This window comes from Amphibalanus amphitrite, unplaced genomic scaffold, assembly GCF_019059575.1.
Source record: "Amphibalanus amphitrite isolate SeventyFive unplaced genomic scaffold, NRLGWU_Aamphi_draft 000104F_arrow, whole genome shotgun sequence".
Lineage (NCBI taxonomy): Eukaryota > Metazoa > Arthropoda > Thecostraca > Balanomorpha > Balanidae > Amphibalanus > Amphibalanus amphitrite.
Window position 1 is genome coordinate 791,514 of NW_024881599.1, and position 23,228 is coordinate 814,741.

The 23,228-nt window shown below is 43.1% G+C and overlaps 1 protein-coding gene across 1 annotated transcript in view; it reads right to left on the bottom strand.

Moving 5' to 3' along the window:
* Positions 1-2,393, bottom strand: part of LOC122380688 (homeobox protein CDX-1-like) — a 53,303-nt gene extending 50,910 nt beyond the window's left edge. Inside the window, exon 1 of the mRNA XM_043364066.1 lies at positions 1,724-2,393. Within this exon, the coding sequence (XP_043220001.1) occupies positions 1,724-2,309 (586 nt within the window). The 5' untranslated portion in view covers positions 2,310-2,393. The remainder of the gene's footprint in view (positions 1-1,723) is intronic.
* Between the last annotated feature and the right edge of the window lie 20,835 nt (positions 2,394-23,228).

Here is a 23,228-nt window from a genome sequence, read left to right on the forward strand (position 1 = left end):
AAAACCTACTTCATATTGAATTTTGGGAATCTTGAGAATTATCCAATATCACATCATGTCACACATAGGAGGGTTTTCATAAAAATTCCGAAACCATAAAGATCAGAGAATCTCTAGCATCATTAGTTTGTTAAAAGTTAAAATGTAGTTATCAGAATAACTTACTTAGCACTACAACTCCAAAAACTAAGAAGCCACTCAACAATGATGGGCTACAGGGCTACATTAAGTTTAACACTTATATATGGCGATAGTGAGACAATTCCAACACAGTCTTTTTTCCTTCACCGACGGCTTTTTAACGAACAGAACCTTAAAAGGATACTCACGAAACACACTGTAAGTAACGTTGAATTCTACAGAGTATTTCGCGATGAAAGCTTCCTTAAATGTCCATAAATTTGTCAAAATAAATCACAACAACAACCCAGCCCCTTCTCAACAAAATTTGCGATATCATGGCGCTATGTTTATGTGGCGGCATCTATAGGTGGTAGTATACACCAAGATTACTTTATTACTCGTATACACAACAGTACCTATATCAAATAAATACGTTTTTTAAGTTAGTATCAAGCTGAAAAACAAAATGAAACAAATAGAAAATAAAACCAAGATCACGAAGTCTGAAAACTCGAACGAAAAACAAAATAAGAACTTGATTATATATGTTTTATTATACAATTGGTCAGAATCGCTACCTGCCGCAGCTGCGACAATCAAGAAGTGTTCGCTAATTTTCAATTGATGATGATGATGCGTAAAAGTCGCAAAAGTACCAAATGACATTTCAAACTTACCATGTTTTCTGCTTACGCTGCTAGCGATATCCATATCTTGAAAAGAGCCTAACATAAAAGAGCAAGGAAAGCAGCAGATAGTTGTCCACAGAGATTCGGTTGACACGTGGGCATGAATTGAAAATAGATTAAATCAGTTTTGCTGATAAATGGATGGATTTTCTCTTTTTTGGAAGACAGTGCTAAAGCTAGTGTCACCTATTCTGTATGCTTTCTCAGGCTTTTGATATTGCAGCATCAATGGAGTGAATTTAACAGCAAGGTCAATCCCAGACATGAGACAGATTCATCAATTCCCATAAGTCAAGCTTTTTTCTGCTGGTAAGTGCTGGGAAGTATAGAGTAAGTTGCAAATACTTCCTTCAATTATGCATTAGAGTCACCAATTATGCATGATAATGTTCACACACATCAGCTTGCAAGATAACTTTACTCATAGAATGTGGTTAATATAATCATGTTAACTTTTTATAGGTGTGTAATCATGACCTAATTGACTGAGGTGCTTGCTGTTACTGTTAAAATTTGTGCCATAGGTACTTGAAATGATTATATTCATTGAAAAGAAGGGAGTCATGATTGTCATGTTAATATTCATGCAATTTGAATTGTTCTCAAAATAGTGTAATCAATCATGCTTATTATAGCAATAGACTAAGACAATAACTAGATTGCTATTTTTGACGGGCCGGGCCGGGCTGGGCTTGGACATTTTGCCAAGAGCGGGCTACGGGCTGGGCCGGGCTCTGAACCCATGGGCCCGGGCCGGGCTGGGCTGGGGATTTTGGGGCCCGTGGCGAACACTGTCGGACAGGACACACTGATGTGTTTGTATGTGCCAACATTACCGAGCGGCGTTACACGCGTGTTATAGTGGCTCGTAATGACATGTCAGAGTGTGCTGATGGGTGCGCTGGACTGACCTGGTGGCGGTCGGGCCGAGGTGGGGTACGAGTTCCTGTCCAGCCACTCCCAGCTGTCCCTGGCAGGCTGCGGCTGCTGCTGACTCTGCTGCTGCTGCTGCTGCTGCTGCTGCGGCGGCGGCTGCGGTCGGGGGTAGCCGCCGCCGGCCGCCAGGTCCGCCGCTCCCCCCGGCGCCGACATCAGGCCGCCGGAGCCGGCCGAGAGCGGCAGGTCGGCCGCGCCCGTCACTATGCCGCTGTCGGGCGAGTCGTTCCTGCCGGCGGCCACGCCCGGCCCGGCCGGACACTGCTGTGGGGACGGCGTGCCCGGCTGGGTGGCCAGGTGGGCCGGCGCCGCGGCGGCCAGCGGCGGCGCGCCGCCGAAACCCTGGCCGTGCCACTCGTTGTAGCCGCCGATCACCGAGCGGTGGTAGTTGTCCCAGTAGCCCGCCTCGGAAGGGTACTGGGAGTACGGCAGCGTCAGGTGCGTGGCGGCTGAGTCCCCATAGCCGGCCGTCTGCGAGCCAGCCGCGTGGTGCGCGTGGTACATGGGGTAGAAGTTGTACGCGCCGGCGCCGGCACAATCGCGCGAGGTTTGGGAGAACATGGTGGGCGGCACACTGACGACGAAACAGCTCGAACGCGGCAGCTGCGGCGGCGAGCAGCACTGGCGACCTCAGGTGAGGCGCCCAGCGGGCGGGCCGGCCGCCACCCGAGACCGCCGCGCCGCCAACCAATCGGCGAGCGGCGGGGCGGGGCGTCTCGACCACCGACCAATCGGAGGTCGGCGTCCAGCGGGGCGCCGCGGACGGTCGAAGCCATCGATTGTGGGGGAGGTGGAAGGAGGTCTCTTTTGCCGGCGGCAAAGCTGTGCGGCTGCCCAGAGCCACGAGCTTGCATGCACCGGCGAAGTAGATTATCCTACACGGAGGTCAACATTAAGTCATTGGAGCTTTTTTACTTTGTAATTTGCATAATTCCAAAATTTATCAGTCAAACTCTAGTCACTTTGAAGTTTAGACGGCTCACAATTTCTGATTATGCAGACTCAAATTATTGCACAATCGGGCTTACCACTGTTCGCTGCATTACTATTTGCATGTGTTCACATGTCATGCTGGCAACAATAGCTAGATAAAGATAGTTATCACGTCTTCAGTCAGCTATGGCGGATCCTAAACGCTTATATCCATCTATGTATGTACTGCTTTCAGTTGAATGATATCGTTTGCACTGTCGTAGTTCCGAGGTTCGATGAAGAGCCTCACTGCCGAGGCCGAAGCGCCACCACCAGAGCTGTGGAGCGCTGTCACTGCGAGCCCATGCGAGCCGTCAGGAATAGGATCTTACACAGAACCAGTGCGTGTTCCAGGGGCGGTTCTAGGCAGCGTAGGCAGTGCCTGCGTCAGTCGTCGTCTTCCTCGCGTTTCCACATTTCCTAAATGTTGGCATTCGTTTACATGGCTATTTTCGTTAAAAATAATTTCTTTTGTACCTCGGAAAACACTGAGAGATGTACATTTTTTACACTTTTGGAAAAATGTCTCACTTGAACAATGATCGTACAATGACAAACACTTCACAAAAACTTTTGCCTAATTGTGCCTACTTCGCAAGTACGCACGCTGGCCCCTACCCTCTACACTCCGATCGAGAAATTCTGGGAACTATAGTTCGTTTTTTTTCAAAAGGACGCTGGCTCAAAGTGCAATATCGAAGTTCTCACGTGAGTTTTGGCAGCTTCAGTGTCTGGCCAAGAATTTCTTACCGAAAAAAATAATCGATTTCAAATTGTGCACGGTAAGCAGCTGGAAATTGTTTCTTAAAAATGAACGTACTATGATGACGTCACTGGTGGCAGCAGGCATCCAAATGTCCGTACAATGGAACAAGTGTCAACGAATTAGGGTGAAACTTAGTTTTTCACTGTTGCCGAGCATAATCGAGTAAGCGCTTCCGTCCATGATTGTTATACGTTACATTGCAACACATGTTCGACAGGATGACGTCACCACTGTTCCCATATCTGGTATATATATATATATATATATATATATATATATATATATATATATATATATATATATATATATATATATATATATATTAGCGATGTCAATTGCGGCAAATCGTGATACCGATACCAAACCAAATACCTACAATAGCCGTTGGAAAATACCGAAACCAAACCGACTTGGGAATATGAGGGAAATACCGACATTTTACCAAATTCACAGCCTATTTTACATTAGTGAGGGTTCAAAATACCAACAAAATACCAAATGCTTTAGCCTTGAAATACCAAATACCAAATTGGTATCGGTTTGGTATCGGTATACCAAAAAGTTGGTATCCGATTGACATCTCTAATATATATATATATATATATATATATATATATATATATATATATATATATATATATATATATATATATATATTCTTTGAGACAAGTTTGGTTGAATACGATCGCGTATTTGTTTTTTATCACTTTCTGTTGAAGACGCTGAAGCTCTAGAAGTTGTGAAGAAAACATTCGAAGACAACTCCGTCCTCAAGTTCACGTACGAGATTGAAGAAAGAAGCAGACTCCACTTCCTTGACGTTGACGTGGACACAGCACAAGGAGGCAAGTTTGTCACGCAAGTGTACAGGAAGCCAACTGACATCGGCCGTTGCATGAACGCTCGCAGCGCGTGCCCCAAACGCTACAAGACTGGCATGATACGCACATACGTGCGCAGAGCCATGACACACTGTAGCACATGGGAGCTAGTGCACCAAGAGCTTCAACATGTCAAGCAAATGTTAGTAAACAACGGCTACTCCTGTACAGACATTGATGCCGAAGTCAAATCAACACTGGACAAATACCAAGCGAGACAGTCACACACCAACGGCAGAGAAATGACAGGTGAAGACCAGCCCAAACCCAAGTCGCAAGTTCACAAGCTGTTCTACATGAACCAGATGAATGAGGCCTACCTGAGTGACGAGAAGGTGTTGAAGAGCATTTTGAAGAAAAATGTGATTCCAAAGGAAGGGCATGAAGTCAAGCTGATCGTATACTACAAGAGCCCCAAAACAGCCAATTTGGTGATCTGTAACCGCCCCAAAAGAAGCTGCCTGCAAGAGACGCATGTTGTCTACAAATACAATTGTCAAAAAGGAGATTGCAAGCTCCGAGACACATCGTCTTACATAGGCAGCACAACGATGACCCTGTCCCGCCGACTCTCATACCATCTGTCTGCGGGTGGTCCAGCTGAACACTCCCAGCGTGCCCACGGTGAGCGCATCACAAGACAGGACATGGTGGACAACACAAGCATCTTGGACAGGGAGAACAACATGTGGAAGCTGAGGATCCTCGAGGCCGCCTACATCCTAGAACACTGCCCGTCCATGTGTGATCAGCGCGAACACAGGGGACGGATCACGCTGACAGGATAGGAGGTGATGGTGAAGTGTGTGTGTGTGTGTGTGGGGAGCAGGGTTGTATACGACTCAAATTTTTGGTGAGTCGATTCAGAAGAGAGTTTCCTATAACTGAATCGACTCGACTCATGATTCCAAAAACGTTAATTGAAATGATTCGATTCAACTCTTGACTCAAACATGACAAGAAATATATGAATCAATTCGACTCATGATTCAAGCATATTTTCAGTTTAACGATTCGATTCAACTCATGACTCAAGGGTTCTGTTAAATAATTTGAATCGACTCATGACTCAATTCTGACTCAACTCATTGGACAGACTCATCAAATTATTCAACATAAAATGTTTGTGCAAACCCAAGAAATACAGGTAGGTAGTCGTAAAGCAGGCGTCACACTTATTTCTGCAACCATGGAGAGGCGCTGTACCCAGAGATGCTTTCTAATCAACACAAACCAAACCAAACCTAATCAAACCTGACCTACCCTAACACAACCTACAACCTAAAACCTACCACCTAAAACCTAAAACCTAAAACCTAACCTACAGCGCCTCTCCTTTGTTGCAAAAAGAAGTGTGACGCTTGCTTTACTAGGTAGTGAAATACATTCATGGGTGCATACTGCATATGTAATTCCTGACAACTAGTGAACTATATACATGTAGATATTTTTAAAAAAGTTAACATTAATCATTTTATTTATGTATGAAATAAAAATAAAGAAAAACATGTTGCTATTATTATTGAAACCACATAACACACTTTGCATACCTATAATGTAAATAAAAATGTCAGCAGCAAATCGATAGGTACCTAACTTGAACTACGTGCCAGCTGCAAGCCAGCACAGTATTGATTTCTAAATAAGAATGCAAATATGAGGCCTTTAATATATGACAAATATGAAACCAAATGTAAGGCTAATTAGAATCACAAAATGCAAAGAAAAAACATTTTGTTCATGCCCTGTTGCCTTGTGGCCTTGAGAATTTACCAGGACAAAGTTTAGGGCATAATCCAATAATGTAGTGTGATCCACATTTTAAAGGTATAAACACATGACGTCAATTATCCTAACCCTAGCTTTAGCTTGTCATAACTAATTAAACTCAAAATAAACAAACCAATTTTTATTAAATTTAGCAGAAAAATACAACACCAAGCCTAAAAATGGACGTTTGCGTTTATTATAAATAACAAAGTTAAATAAAACGTCACTTTCCAGTTGATTTGCGTTATGGTAGCGTTTTTTTAGCTATGGTAGCGCCGCTACGATTTTTTGCTTTTCCTTTACGTTTGAGATATGGCAGTAAATATGATTGTCGACAGAAATTGCTAATAACTTACAAATATTACTCTTATCTTTTCAAACTCGAGAAACATTTGTCCACGTTAATGACGTCATACAATTTTAATTTGAAACCAAATCATGTTATATTTTTTCTTAACCTTTATCATATTATAATTTTCTGGCTAAAAAGATCAAGTTCTCATATCTTTTTAAATCTGTTCCTATTCATTTATCAGCTTGAATTAAATAAAAACTTCATTTTTCATCTTGTTTACGAATAGTTATTTGTGACGTCATGCGCGACCACGAATTAGCAATTGTGAGCCATCGGAAAAGAAAAATGTGAGGGTTATTGATGGTCTTTCTAGACAACTTTGATAGACAATTATTTAAGGTTTTATTTCAATTGTAAACTGGTATGTATCTCATACTTGTTAGTGCCCCTTACTAGCACTCACAAAGCTAACCCAATGTGAGTATTTCAGTAACAGTTCACAGATGTAGTGATTGCATATAGGTATAAATACAGGCTGAGGCAATTGCAATGCTGACTTGCCAAAGTTGAATACTATAGGTAGCTGATGCCAGCCAAAACATAAAAGGTGCTCACCACCTACTTCACTAGCAGTTTCATGACTTTAAAATAAGTTTATCTTACCTGGTGGCTGGAGCAGACTGTGACAAGTTACCTTGAATCGATTCAAAATGTGACTCGCGTTACCTTGAATCGACTCAAACTCTGACTCAAATGGCCTATACATATGTGAATCGACTCGACTCATGATTCATTAAGCTTTCAAATTATTTGATTCGACTCAACTCATGACTCGAAGAAAAACGACTGATTCTTGAGTCGATTCATGATTCAACTCTGAGTCGTATACAACCCTGGTGGGGAGGGGACTGTTCAGTGTATAGTGAACGAGACATTTCGTTCATTCTGATACGTTAGTATCTGCTAGATCGGTGGTAGTAGATGAAGATGTTGCATGATGGAAGCAGCACGTTTGAATTTTCGAACTAGATTCGAACAACCGTGCACTGAATTTTGACATAGGTCACATCGCATTTGTTCTAAGGTCAACAAAAAATGTATGAAGTAACTTAGATATAATGTAAGTGTTAAATGTGATGAGAGTGTAAAGTGTAAATGCCTGATGACGAAGTGAGTACTTCGAAACGCGTCGCAAAACGTAAATCAATATAATGCATGTATGAACATTGGAGATACTTTACACCAGCTGCCAGAAACTGACCGGAAAGTGATAAGAAAGAAAGAAAAGCTTCAAAAGAAAGTGATAAAAAACAAATACGCGATCGTATTCAACCAAACTTGTCTCAAAGAAGATATATTGCCTGCTTATACACACATATATATATATATATATATATATATATATATATATATATATATATATATATATATATATATATATATATATATATATATATATATATATATATATATATGTATAAATTTGGGCAGCAGGTTCTCATTGATGCATGTTTGTGTAAAAATGACAGCATAACGGGCGTTTGTTTGCTTTTTTGCCAAGTTCTCTAAACTTCGTACGATCTTCTTGCCATCTGCTTCAAATTCATGTAGAATTGTGCCTATATTGTCGGGTAACGTTTCGTTAATATCACCATTAACATCTTCAGACATACAAAACAGACACAATATCACCAAATATAACATTCGTCTCGTCTCGAGAATCGCAAGGAATGAGTTTCCTATTGACACGGATCTAATTCAATTTGATGTAGCACTTTTAAGTACAACCGCACATGATCATTGCAATGGCACCTCTCGCGATTACATTTTCAGCGCAAATATACGGACACTCTACGTACATATTCATTATACACGAACACACATTTCGTATAACACAAACATTCAGTTACATCATTCGGTTACAATCATCGGTTCAGTTACATTCAGTTACAATCATCAGACAAGCCACACATGTTTCAATGACAGTGTCGCATGCATTCGGCCTACACATAATCAACTAGCACACAAGTCTAAAACCTAACTGCTATCTATCTGGGCGCCAAGGGTCTTTCATCGTATAAGGACAGAGTACCCGTCATGTTCATTTGCCGGTTGATAGCTGGGTCTCTATCCCTGATGAAGACGGCTTCAAGAATCGCAAGCTTATGTTTTTTTGGGACATCTAGCTATGATGCTGGTATTGTTAACCATCATGCTGCGAGTGAGTTTGCTGCCGTGTTCTAATCGGACGTGTTTTTCGGGGGCACCATTTTGAAGGTGCATAGTGATGCGTCGTGACAAGGTCGTAGTGGTGTGGCCAATATATGAGTTGTTTGGTCGGCGCGCGCAGTCGCCAATGGGGCATCGAAACTCATAAATGACGTTGGTCGCCTTGAGATCACTGTTGTCGCGTGATGCGTTGTTGACCATGACTAATCTTGATGTGCTAGGTGTTTGGTAGTAGACGATAAGTTTGATACTGGTATAAGGCGCGACCGGAACACAGTTACGATGTATGATGTTTCGGATGACCTTCTCGTCCTTCTTGTACGCAGATGACATGTGCCCTTTGAAGAAGAGTTTTACTGTTTGGGTGTCGCTGCTAGGTGTGAGTGCGGGACGAGAGAGGTGTTTGTGTAGTTGACGTCTGATGTGAATGTCGATGTCGGTAACAGTGTACTTGTTGTTGACTAGAATCTGTTTGATTCGCTGAAGTTCCTGGTGTAAAAGAGGCCATGACGAGCAGTGTTTGATTGCGCGGTTGATGTATGACCTAATGACGCTGTCCTTATATTTGTCAGGACATTCGCTATCGCCGTTCAGGCAGTGGCCAGTATCGGTGGGTTTCCTATGTACTGTCGTGGTAAATGGGCCGTGGGTAGCGTCTATTTCTACATCAAGGAACGGTAACTTATGGTCGATGGACGACTCTACCGTGAATCGAAGAACAGAGTGTTCCTCGAGAGCAGTTTTGACAGCGAGCAGTTGTTCATCACTTTGGACATACTGCGCAATGTTTACGAACATGATTCCATCCCAGCGCCCCGGCTCCCTCGGGCCGTCCTCAAACGCATGCTCGAAATCTGCACCATGGAAACGGCTTTCCGCTGCCAACAGGGAAACATGTACCGTCAAATTGATGGGGTCGCGATGGGTTCGCCACTAGGGGTACTTTTCGCTGAATCGTACATGGCGCACGTGGAGTCCATTGCACTTGATAGCCTAGATGTGAAACCGTACACGTACTGCAGATACATAGACGATATTTTCGTGGATGTCCAAAGTGATGAACAACTGCTCGCTGTCAAAACTGCTCTCGAGGAACACTCTGTTCTTCGATTCACGGTAGAGTCGTCCATCGACCATAAGTTACCGTTCCTTGATGTAGAAATAGACGCTACCCACGGCCCATTTACCACGACAGTACATAGGAAACCCACCGATACTGGCCACTGCCTGAACGGCGATAGCGAATGTCCTGACAAATATAAGGACAGCGTCATTAGGTCATACATCAACCGCGCAATCAAACACTGCTCGTCATGGCCTCTTTTACACCAGGAACTTCAGCGAGTCAAACAGATTCTAGTCAACAACAAGTACACTGTTACCGACATCGACATTCACATCAGACGTCAACTACACAAACACCTCTCTCGTCCCGCACTCACACCTAGCAGCGACACCCAAACAGTAAAACTCTTCTTCAAAGGGCACATGTCATCTGCGTACAAGAAGGACGAGAAGGTCATCCGAAACATCATACATCGTAACTGTGTTCCGGTCGCGCCTTATACCAGTATCAAACTTATCGTCTACTACCAAACACCTAGCACATCAAGATTAGTCATGGTCAACAACGCATCACGCGACAACAGTGATCTCAAGGCGACCAACGTCATTTATGAGTTTCGATGCCCCATTGGCGACTGCGCGCGCCGACCAAACAACTCATATATTGGCCACACCACTACGACCTTGTCACGACGCATCACTATGCACCTTCAAAATGGTGCCCCCGAAAAACACGTCCGATTAGAACACGGCAGCAAACTCACTCGCAGCATGATGGTTAACAATACCAGCATCATAGCTAGATGTCCCAAAAAAACATAAGCTTGCGATTCTTGAAGCCGTCTTCATCAGGGATAGAGACCCAGCTATCAACCGGCAAATGAACATGACGGGTACTCTGTCCTTATACGATGAAAGACCCTTGGCGCCCAGATAGATAGCAGTTAGGTTTTAGACTTGTGTGCTAGTTGATTATGTGTAGGCCGAATGCATGCGACACTGTCATTGAAACATGTGTGGCTTGTCTGATGATTGTAACTGAATGTAACTGAACCGATGATTGTAACCGAATGATGTAACTGAATGTTTGTGTTATACGAAATGTGTGTTCGTGTATAATGAATATGTACGTAGAGTGTCCGTATATTTGCGCTGAAAATGTAATCGCGAGAGGTGCCATTGCAATGATCATGTGCGGTTGTACTTTAAAGTGCTACATCAAATTGAATTAGATCCGTGTCAATAGGAAACTCATTCCTTGCGATTCTCGAGACGAGACGAATGTTATATTGGGTGATATTGTGTCTGTTTTGTATGTCTGAAGATGTTAATGGTGATATTAACGAAACGTTACCCGACAATATAGGCACAATTCTACAGCATTTTAGGCGCAATTTCAAAAAGTTAAAGACCAAATTCAAAACGTTCACGTGCATTTTGAATGTAAACTTTTTGAATTTGGTCTTCAACTTTTTGAAATTGCGCCTAAAAGGGTGTACATGAATTTGAAGCAGATGGCAAGAAGATCGTACGAAGTTTAGAGAACTTGGCAAAAAAGCAAACAAACGCCCGTTATGCTGTCATTTTTACAGGTGTCATAAGTACGGTAAGGGGCACATTATTTGGGCCCCCTCCAAAAAATAGTGGATGAAATCCGATGACTTTTTGGATTTTGAGGGGATTTACCTTGGGCCCCTGTAAGTTTGGCCCCCTCCTGGAGGAAATCCTGGCTACGCCCCTGCCAGACGCTGGCCTCATTATTGTATTTTAGGTCTCAGCCAAGGCTATGTAAACCAGGTAGAACGCTCCCGACGAAAAACTGGGGACAAAAATGAATTTAGTAACCGCGACTCTGGGGACCAAACAAACTCAGGTTGCCATGGTAACGGGCAAATTTGGCATGAGTACGCATCTAATAACTCATTTTTAACGAATTGTTTAAGAAAAAAGCAAAAAGACTTGTCGGACCACTACTAGAATGAATTGCAGTTTTCATAACCGACCCCAGTTTTTATCAGACTGGCCTAAATAATATCAAAATCAAGTCCTAAACTGAACGGTCCGTGCTGCTACAGGTTACCTCTAACGCTCTGTCCCCCAAAATCGTCACTGGCTTATCAGCCAATGAGCGTCGGCCGTCGAGTATTGCCGTACGCTGATTGGCGGAATCAAGGCCCTAAATACAAGGGCCCTGTTCATGAAGTCTGCGGTCGCTGCGGCCGGCCGCAGGTTCTAAGCCCCGCCCATTTTTTGAAACGTCATCACCCACTCGGCCGCAGCAGCGTTCCATGAACAGCGCCTGCTGCCGAAATAGTTTCCGATACCTAATTGTTTACGACCGACGCAGCACACCGCTAGATAATTTGTTTACATAATCATCTCCTCTCCATGACAACACAGCTTGCGCCAATTTGACTTCATTGCGCCAAGTTCAGTGCAATTAGTTTTCTTGCGGCTCGGCGGTCGCTGGATTGCGGCCGCAGAGATCGCAGGGGTCGCAGCAAGGTTACGTCATACATTCGTCATACTACATCAGAGCCCCGCCCCTTTTCGTGACGTAACAACCCGGCTGACCGCAGCGGCCGCCGGGGTTCATGAACAGGGCCAAGGCTGCACGGACTTTTTCCTACTAAATCTACTAGAATATACACTAACTGGTTTTTATTTAGTAAACCTATTATCAGCATTTCTTTATTATTATTTCAGAACCGTTTTAAGGCAATTTTGTTAATCGACCTACAATATTTTGGCCCTTAACTAGCGAAATAACTTTCTAGTATTGGATTCCAACCAAAAACTAGTAGGAGTGTAGCAGTAGGAGCCATAACTGGGAAAAATGCGTTAGTTGCGCACTTGTCTAAAAAAGTACGCATTGTTTGAAATTGTCTATAGCCATAATAACCGATGCGTCGTTGTTGCTCGGCAGCCGGCATGTTGTCGGTTATTCTCTTTTTTGATAGTTTAACAAATTTATTGATTTACAAAGCTATTGAAGATTAAAACATCTCAGTCTGGGGAACGATATGGGACGATATTGTTTGGTTCCCGGCTGCAAGTCCCAAGCTGGACAGCATGGTATCAGCATCCACACGGCAAACTGTGATGAGCAGGCTCGCAAGTGGCTCGCTGCGTGCAAAAGAGATGGACAAGTGAATGTCGTCATATGGTCACGTGACACTAAGGACGGTTCGTGTCGTCAGTGAGCTCGATAGCAGCTCTGTTCCAATCGCAGCTATGAAGGAGCTCATGGAGCTCACGATAGGTCCTTAGTGTCATGTGACCATATGGCGTCACCTCGCGAAAAGCGCTGGCAGCGCTGACCCGTGAAACACGTGAAACAGGGCCCTGGGGCCCTGGGTAGTAGGTACCTTCCTACCAAAGTAATGATTTGCACACTTTGGTAGGAAGTGTGACACTTTTGTTTCAGAAGAAACAAAACTAATAATGTTCTTTGACTGAGGAATATTATAATACCAGAGAAATGGGCAAGAGGAAAATGGCAGACATGCATGAGCTGCGTATACGAGTAGATGAAATATATGAAAAAAAGTATTTCCACGTATGCAACGTACGTAACTGATGGAAGCGTACCTATGTAGAATATAGGCAATAACAGTATGAAAGTAGGTTTACCTATGTTGACATTGACAAAAATGCAATCAAATTAGTTTTGGTTTGAATAAGTACAAAAATGGCTGAAATATTTAATTAAAGGAAATGAAAGGAAAACAAACCCACGTTGATGGATGGGATGCAGGAACATGCAGACCAGCCCCCTCCAAAGTCATATGGCAGCATGGGCGTGACTTTTCCTACTAGCCCATAGGGTTGCGTGTTAAAATGAGACTTTTTGCGCTCGGTTTTCAAGGTCTCGTAGTGTGGGCAGCCACGTATAAGGTATGTTAAAAGATAGCTACAACATTTTTATTTCCATTTTTGGGACGAAAAGTTCAAGCCCATCCAACCGTTTTCGAGATATTCGTCCATATATGACCCCATGTTTTTGACACATCCGAAGGTGCTGTGTTCGAATCTCGGACAGACCAAAACTTTTATCGTAAATGTGCGGCAAACCATGGCTGCAATGCAAAGTAGGGGTAAGCGCGCTGGTGATGGAGAGTTGTAAGCTGGTACACCTGACCTTTGACTCAAGCCGGATTTTGTGGCACCAACCTCATTTTCAGGTCAGGTCAGGTCACTGACCTATGGCGTCATAAGTTAACCTCTGCACGGTCGCGAAGACGTCGCAACATCGTAACTCCATCAATGCAAGGAGATCTATCACAGGTAGATGAAACTTACAGAACTGATCAAACTCCCTAATTTTCAAAAGTTGTTAGTTTCGGATTTCCCCTAAGGGTCACGTAAGGTCAGGTAGGTCAGGTGATCTGACCATTACCGATAAGCCAAAGGGGGAATAAAGAGTTGTTTTGGCGCTGACAGTGATCTTAGACGGAAAAGACACGAATGGACTCAGAAAGACCTGCCGAATTGAATCATGTGCAACTTGACCTAATCATGAGGTCATGACCTGACCTGACCTTGGAACATCCTAAATTGATCTCACCCATACAAAAAGCATATCATTCGACGTGGCTGAGCATGACGAACACGATGGTGTCAAAATTGCAGCTCTGATACTATGTTGGACGACCACCGACCAATCCATCTACTGGTATGCTAATGCTTTTATTATCTATCGACGATGAACACTGAACATTCTCATATATGTAAACATCCCACTTTGGGTTACAGAGTAAGTGGTTCCCAATCGTGCAAATTACTTGTTCCACACATCACATTACCGCTCGTTCCAATGCAAATTAACTTTGGCTCTTTACAAATAAACTTTGGCATTGAAAGATGTCACTGTGTTACACTAAAGTTAAACATTGATCACAAGATACAGCTCATCCTCAACACATAAGACGGAGAACACTATGGTAACCCTCTCAAAAAAGTTTCGGCCATGGTAGGCAATGAGGCATAGCTGCGAGCACGATCTTCCATCTGGGAACACATCAAGATGAAATTACATGAATCACACTTGCAATAAAAACAAATTCAGGTGGTACTTATGCTTCAAAAATCAGGATGAAAGAACGTGTACCTATCTGAAATCATGGCAAGCATTATCAGAGGAGTAATGCATGGTTATTTAAGTGACCTGTTAATCTTGGGTAGTTGAATGTTAAGGGGATCTTAGAATCTATAAGGTCGAGAGATGTTGTCTTCATAAGGGTTTCCATTTGTGGTCACACATTTTTGATGTTTACGGAAATGAACACTGGGTGGGCGGTGCACACCCTGAAAGCCACAAGTTCACACAAGCTGGTACCTATGTTGAAAGCTCAGCTTCCTTCCTGTTCTGATTTATACAGCCGATGGCACCCTTGGTTAGCTTTGTTTGAGGAAGCATTTACTCGAGGTTCGAGGTGCAGGTCTTATCCTGAAAAAGGATCAGAGGTATTTAGCTAGGGAAGTAATGAATGAAATTGATTCAGGCTGCTCTGAGGATGATTGACCACAATGACATGGCTATTGTGAAAGCCCTGAAATAACTTTTAAACTGGTATGTGAGTTAAGTTGAATATCAAGAACGGCAAGAGAACTAAAAATTGACCTAAAAATTATCTTCCATGTTTAGCTTCAATCAACTAAATTTTACATTATTTCACTTAATTTAAAATTACAAGATATTGCATGATTATCACTAACAAGTGGCAACAAATGCTACTTTTTACATACTATCCACTTTCACCCGGATATAGAATGCATGTGTTTTGATTTCATTATCGCACCAACACAGTTGTACGAGATACTTACACAAAGTATGATGTTACACGTTGATGGTATTCATCTGGGACAGTTATTGTTGACAGATATTATTAAGTTTGTTCAAAAGACCAGCTTTATTTCTTAGTAATGATAGCTTTTGGAAGACTTCAGTCTTCCTTCGTCAGCCTGTCAGAGCTCTAAAAATGCATACAAACGACCAAAATAGAAAAGAAAATACACAAATATTGTTCGTAAGCTACCATTGCAAGTAGAGCAAGATAAAGCTGGCGTAAACAATCCTTGCAATACAATTATACTAACCGTGCTCAAGTTAAATCGAAAGATGTCTTCAGGTGTCCTTTGATAAAATTCACTGAACCTTTTTTATAAGCACATTGCTAAGTAACAGTGAGAGAATGAGAAAGCATGAGGCTGGCCCATCACCCAAATCAAAATTCAAGCTCAGCAGTTTGCAGATTTGCACACAACTGGCCCGGAAAGCCCTTTCAGACTTTTCCATGCATGATGAAGAGCGGATTTTTATGCATACGATAGTTATTGATACTTAGTCACCACAATTCTTAGGTCTTTAAATAAAGAGAGAACACCAATGAACACCCCGCGCGAAACCACAGGCCGCATTGTGTATAAATATTAGGCGCAATGTATCGAAACGCGAGCGCCAGCTGCGCCGCGCTAGAGCGCAGCCATATCCTGGGATTATTTTCGGTATATAGTTGTAAACTCTCAGTTCTAGTTGTTTTTCTAGATGATATAGTAGGATTCTAGTATATACTAGGAAAAACTTTGGAGTACCCGACTCTTTAGTGCCCTGATGCAGACAAGGCGTAGCTAAATGAGGGAGGACTCAACGCTGTGGAGCTTCACATCCAGGGCTGGCAGCAACCAGCTTGAAGGCCTCGTCAGGGGAATGATGGGAGCATATCCTGGGATCTTTCACCACACTCAGTATCTCGTCACGTCCGTCACGTCGCACGACTTGCCACCACTTGTCAGCTATAGCGGAATCACGAGGAAGGCATTGGTAGGTGATGCAGGTAGGGTTTGAATTCCGCTTACCAGTGCCATTGTTGCATCCAGGCACAGCACAAAAAGGCATGTCAAAAAAATGTTACTTCCCGGATGACTCAAAATATGCCCACACAACGCCTGAAGCGGAACCATCAACGCATACTGATACTCTTACTGATACCTGGGCTCCTGGGCTGAGAAATATTTATAGGGCCCTGATACCCAGGATATATCTTGATACCTATCAAATCAAGCAAAATATCATCAATAACATCCATAACAACGTTGTCAAAAACACAAATGTCACTGATGGCCATTACTGCATTACGTGCCCGATACCATATTCTAGTTTCAACTACAAATCTAGTCCCGACTACATATAGTAGGATATCTAGTATTTATACTAGAAATTCCTCCCAAAGTTCGTCCTACCCTTCACTGAATATACCCTGCCTCCAAACTGCATCCTGACATCCAAAAGCTCCAACTACAAGTACTTAAACTTCAAAAATCCCTGGCATGCAAGGATGAAGAGGCAACCAGGGAAAGGCACCAGGCTGCCCTGTACCGATCCTGGCGCGTATTTGGAAATTCCGACCTCGACGAGCATCTGTGGTAGAAAACCACCACTTTGGTAGGGGAAACTACTGCTGTCTGCTACCATTTGCACTGCATGTGCTGCTATAGCTGCGACATCTATGCATCAGCACTCAGCAGTGTGCCTTCTGAGATGTTATTGAAATTTATCGATTCATCAAGTTGATTTGTTTTTCGCGTATTTCTTAAAAACGGCAGCGCTCCGCGTCGGTGTTTTTTTCTTATTTATTTAATGACTTTTAGCTTTAACTTTACCGTTTGTATCACCAATGAAAATTAATTAATAGCCGTTTTCACGACGGCCATCTGGTACACATTTGGTTCACATCTGTTGCAGATTAGGTGCAGATTTGGTCAAATTAGGTTCAGTGTGTCTCTTAGTAGCTATCAGCTAGGGTTGTACTAAATGCTTATATGCCTGCTTTGTCATATTATCAGAGAGCATCATCGGTCAAAACACTGAAATAAATTCATTAAATAAAGATATTTGCTGTAAAATAGATAAGTGCAGATTTGGTCAAATTAGGTGCACTCGCCGGATAGCCCGTCGTGAAAACGGCTAACATCGCTCAGCTTTCGCATGCCTTCGCACTTGTCGACAATACATGGTGCCCACGGTATGACGAGAACTTTTAGCTGCAGCCGGCTGCCTGAGCCTAAATTGTGATCATGACAAAATGTTGATAATTTTTACTTTGACCTAAACTGTTGGTTGTGACGTCATCGGTTACCTTGAAGTAAATTCGGTTGGCAGTTTTATCAGCCGTCGTTTGAATTTTGACAATCGGCTCGGCAGTTTCGGACTTCGGAGATGGGAGGGGGGATTTGAAAGAGCTTCTCTCTCCCCCCCCCCCCAGTCAGCCGAGTTATGGAAAATACCGTCAGGCGCGGGTTAATCAATTACATTAGGTTTTTCGTTTCCATCAGTCTGTAAAAAAATGTGTTTTAGCATGCAATACTAATAATTACATAAAATAAAGTATCTAAATAGTTCTCAAGAGATATTGATGCTACTCCTCGCATTTTCAAATTACCTCTAGAAAAACCTCTAGAATCCGGCATTTTTCAAAAACCTCCAGGAGCCCCAAAACGCTCCCCTAAAACATCTAGATCTGGAGGGTTACCTCTAAACCTGGCAACACTGCACTGTCCAGGGGACGGGGAGACAGTCCTGAAGGCCCTCTCATTCCGGGCCAGGTTGTCTCGTAAACAGTACAACTTCCTACGTGAGGCTGGATTCCCGCTACCGTCGGTCACCACGGTCAACTCTAGGCTACGGCAGTTCACCGTGCGCCAGGGCAGCGCCGACAGGGTATATATGTTACGGGCAAAGTGCGAAGGCTAGTCCGTTTGCGAACGGACTAGTCCATTCGCGAATGGACTAGGCCGTTTGCGAATGGCGGTCCGTTTGCAAACGGACTAGATCGTTTGCGAATGGCCTAGGCCGTTTGCGAACGGACGGGTTTGTGGCGTTGCACTTAGCCGCCGGAAGCATGGATCCTCGGATTGGGGTACGATTCCGAATGAATGGGGGACCGCTGGTCGATGCAGGGGCGTCGCCGACGGGGGGGGGGGGGGTTCGGAGGGATCCGGACCCCCCCCCCCACACACACACGTTCTTGAAATTATGCCGGTCCGACGCCCCCCCCCTCCCCCCCCACACACACACTTTTGGCCACGAAAATCGATCAAGAATAAAATAAAATATTTTAAAAACGATTTTGGTGCATTCTCAAAATATATATATTGAGTGAAGGGTAGGACGAACTTTGGTAGGAATTTCTAGCATAACTACTAAAAGACCTACTATATGTGGTCGGGACTATCAAAAGTTAAATTCAAGCGAGAATATGGTAGCGCTTATGGTAGGCAGTCATGACGCGCACGTGACATTCATTTCTTAAACTTCTTGAACAACAGGTTTTAGGAGGCCGATAAGTGCGCAGATACATAAGATAAGCTATTATTTATCGATTATACAATGAGTCAATCATTACATCATAAAATTCAAGTCAAAATCACGCACCACTTTCAGGATTCGAACTCCCGACCCTCGGATCCGTAGTCCGATACGATACCGACTGCGCCACCAAATACTGCGCGCCAGTGACCGACGAGGCGCGTCTCTGGTGCTGGCGTGCTGAGAAATCTTTACCCTGTACGCCGTAGAAGATCGGCTGGGTTTCGTGAAAAATGGTACATGATTTGTCGAAAGAAAATTCGTCGGTCTTTCATCTGAGACTAAGAGTCACTCATTTCTTCAAATATTGGCCGAGATATCGTTCGCCGAAAACAGGCCATTTAAAGGGATCCTCCCACCTTCAAAAAAGTTAATGAATTGGCATGAAAGTGATGTCGCTCGGTTCAGAAAGAGCAAAAACGAATATCTACCAAATTTCACCGAAAAATATTCACCGGTTTTCAAGATAATAGACTTTTAATTTTGATTACTTTTTTGGGATCTCCGCTGTTTCTAGCGACTTCATTTTGGAAGTGCGGCGTTTGCGGCAGATGTTGCGCGCAAAATAGCATATACCACCACTGCTTCACAAAGATGTTAGTATATAAGGTTTTAAAATCGTTAGATCACCGCTGACGTCACAAATTCTAAGGGGGCATCCCAATGCATTAGCCCCTTAGAATCCGAAAACTGCAAGTTTGAGATTCCATATATCCGAATTAAAGCATTTTTCGATGTTGTGAGTGCCCAAACCGGTATTTGCAGGCCATGGCCACCAATTTCGCTATCTCAACTCAAAACTAATATTAAGGTGGGATGGTCACTTTAACATGTAAACCCCATGGGCTGGTAGGAAATGTACGCCGTGGAGCAGCAGTGCTACCAACTAACTTCGGCGGGGGTCGAGCGCCGATGCCGCTGTCGCTCTGCTGCAGCCATAGGTGTAGCAACGTATCTCTTCGGTGAAGGATACCTTTCACCAAAGTTTTAGATTGGTGAAGGATCCTTCACCAATCTTGAGCAATGCATGTGAGGGTCTTCACCAATGCTTAGAACGACTGGGCTCGACGGTTGATCTAATGTTTGAAAAAGGAATAGCAATGCCAAATGGGATGAACAAAAAGGCTAAGACGGCAACAGGCACCCAATTATCCCGTCCTTTCAGTTATAAAGCGTTATGCACATCTTCACAATTCACGCCATTCAATAAATGATAGGTGAAGCTGAAAACTATACTGAAGTTGGTAAACGTGTAAATGTATCTCAGTAAATGCCGTGAATATCAAAATAAATTGGCTTGTTCCTACTTGTGGAAAATTTGTAGGGCTTTGGTCACGAAAAAAGAGCAATGGAGCATAACTTTAGGGTGCTTTAGGCATAAGAGCACCCTTGTGTAGCATCTAGGTCCCTCAATGGTCCAAAAAGCGGCCCCGTTTACATGACCGGTTTACGTCAATCGCAAAGGAGTTCATGTTCGTAAAATATGATTAATGCTGGTCTCTCAAGTATCATACATCAAGGATGAAGCATTTCATTTTCATTGGCTCCGGCCCTCGGGCTCAGGCATATTTACGTCTGGACAACGAGTTGCGGGGAAAAGTGCTGATTTTGTTGCAGTTTTAGGAGCCGGTGATTAGGCTTGATTTGTGGGTTACTTTTTCGTTCCGATTCATGTATTTCATAGTGTTTGGTTTTTGAATATTTTAGTTCTTTCAGATAAATATTACTTGCCTTACAACTTTTGTAAAAACGTTTCATTTTTTTATAAGCCGACCTTCAGAGTCCTAATAATACATCAGCACTACAATCATTGTGAACAAACAAATGGAGCACCACTTGGCTCTGTTCCAAGGCGCTTTTTAAGTTTATCTGGCGGTTTCCGTACTCTTGTACGTCGTTTTGTGGGATGTTTTGAATCCCTTGAGATTGACTTATATCATATTTAAGAAGCATGTGACTGAATACAATCCGAAGTATCCAGGAGGCTGACAGAGGTCCTGACTCCTGAGCAATATCAATATCAAGTTGAACTTGAAGTTATGAAATTTTGGTTGATAAACGCAAGTTAAACGGGCTCATATATCAGCAAGAAAAAGTAAAATTAAAAGAGCTTATTGGCTGGAAACAAGCTATAATATTGCAGATCTTGGAGCAATACCGAAGAGCGCGCTGAGCAGGATCATGCCTGAAAATGTTGACTGATGAGCGCACTGCGCATATTGATGTATTGGTATGAATATTGAATGATAACTTATCATATTTAAGAAGCATGTGGCTGAATACAATCCGAATTATCCAGGAGGCTGACAGAGGTCCTGACTCCTGAGCAATATCAATATCAAGTTGAACTTGAAGTTATGAAATTTTGGTTGATAAACGCAAGTTTAACGGGCTCATATATCAGCAAGAAAAAGTAAAATTAAAAGAGCTTATTGGCTGAAAACAAGCTATAATATTGCAGATCTTGGAGCAATACTGAAGAGCGCGCTGAGCTGACTGATGAGCGCACTGCGCATATTGATGTATTGGTATGAATATTGAATGATAAATTACAACAGCAAGATAAATTAGTGCTATCAAGTTAAAAATCCAGAATGAATGGACTTTGGCAGCTTTACTATGCTTAGATGCTATGCAGATTGTAATGTGCATCAGCTACTCAGTGTCTGGCAAATGAAACATGCGATCATTCCATTGCTACTGGAGGAGAAAGCTTGGATCACTAAATCCCTTTATGTTGATTTTGATGTTAATCATTACTGTATTTCTTGAAAAAAGGATTGTTATAAAATTGTCAATGTGACAATCCATGCAACGATGTGATCATATAATGTGTTCATAGTCATTCGTGATAGTGATTGTTGGTCCAATATACAATGGCAAAGCTCTCAGTCTCAGCGTTTCTTCCTGTGGATGGCCAGCAGTGACTCGGAGCTTAGAAGTATTAGTTTTCTTCACAGGGCTGGGATAAAAAGTACTGAGGGTAATCTTCCACCAAGGAACTCTACTTTGACATGGTAGAAGATGTAGGCACAAGTAGGTAGGTGCTTAGTTCCTATAGTCAGCAGTTGTGTAGGTTTAGTCGGGTTAGCTTAGATTAGGCTATGTTAGTTTTTTTAATTTGCCAAGGGTCCATAAAAATGTGACCTGAGCAATGAGCATACCTGAATAACCTGACAGCTGACCTAACCTCAATCATCACACATATTTGCAGCCTACCCAAGACCTGCATAGCAGTAGCACCCAGTAATAGGTAGGTACTCACCCTAACTCAATTTTACCTGCTAACCTTCAACTTGCCAATAGTTAGCTCACTTTGCCAAGCTGCATCCAGGGAAACAGTCAACTGAGGAACTGGCTCATTGGGTGGCTGGTGTGAGTCTGTGTTTCTTCTCTGAAGCTGCTCTGCACTACTGTATGTCATGTTAGATGCTCAGAAAATGTGGGAAATGATTACTAAGCTACTTAAAAAGTGCTACTACTTAACCCTCGCACGACCAGGCCATTTCTCATAACACGAACGACCAGGGGGGGGGGGTGTTACGACCCCCCCCTGGCGTTTCGAAACGGAAGGCCGTAGAGCTTAGCGGAAAAAACCAACGGATTGCTCTCAACGAGATCTCGCGATTGGTGGTACATTTTTTGGTCCTAGGTCAACATTTGACCTACTTATGACCGGTCAAAGGTCAAATTTTCCGAAAAAATCAAACTTTTTCAACTTTCCGCGGCGATTGCGGCAAAACGGTGGGAGATATCGACTTGAAACCTTCACTATCGTGTTCCTTGATCAATTCTCTATCGTTTGGTATGTATTTCGTTTCCCTAGCTCTAAAAATGGCGCGTTGGGAGCGCCGGAAGTCGGCAAGGTCACAGTCGGCGGCAGAAATTCGAAAAATCAAAATTTAAATTTTTGAAATCTGATTGTATTTTTGGATTTGGGAGGTCCATTTGCTCCCTATAGAAGCTAATATTGCTGCATATTCCCATTGAGGTGACAAGAATTAGCAAAATAGTGGTTCGGGCGCTTTTCAAAAATAGTACCGGACGCTGTTCCTCTTGTGAGGTCATAGCTCCGTGACCTGACCTGACCCGGTCAATTTTCTTGCACCACACGATAGCCAATGCTTGCCCCAAC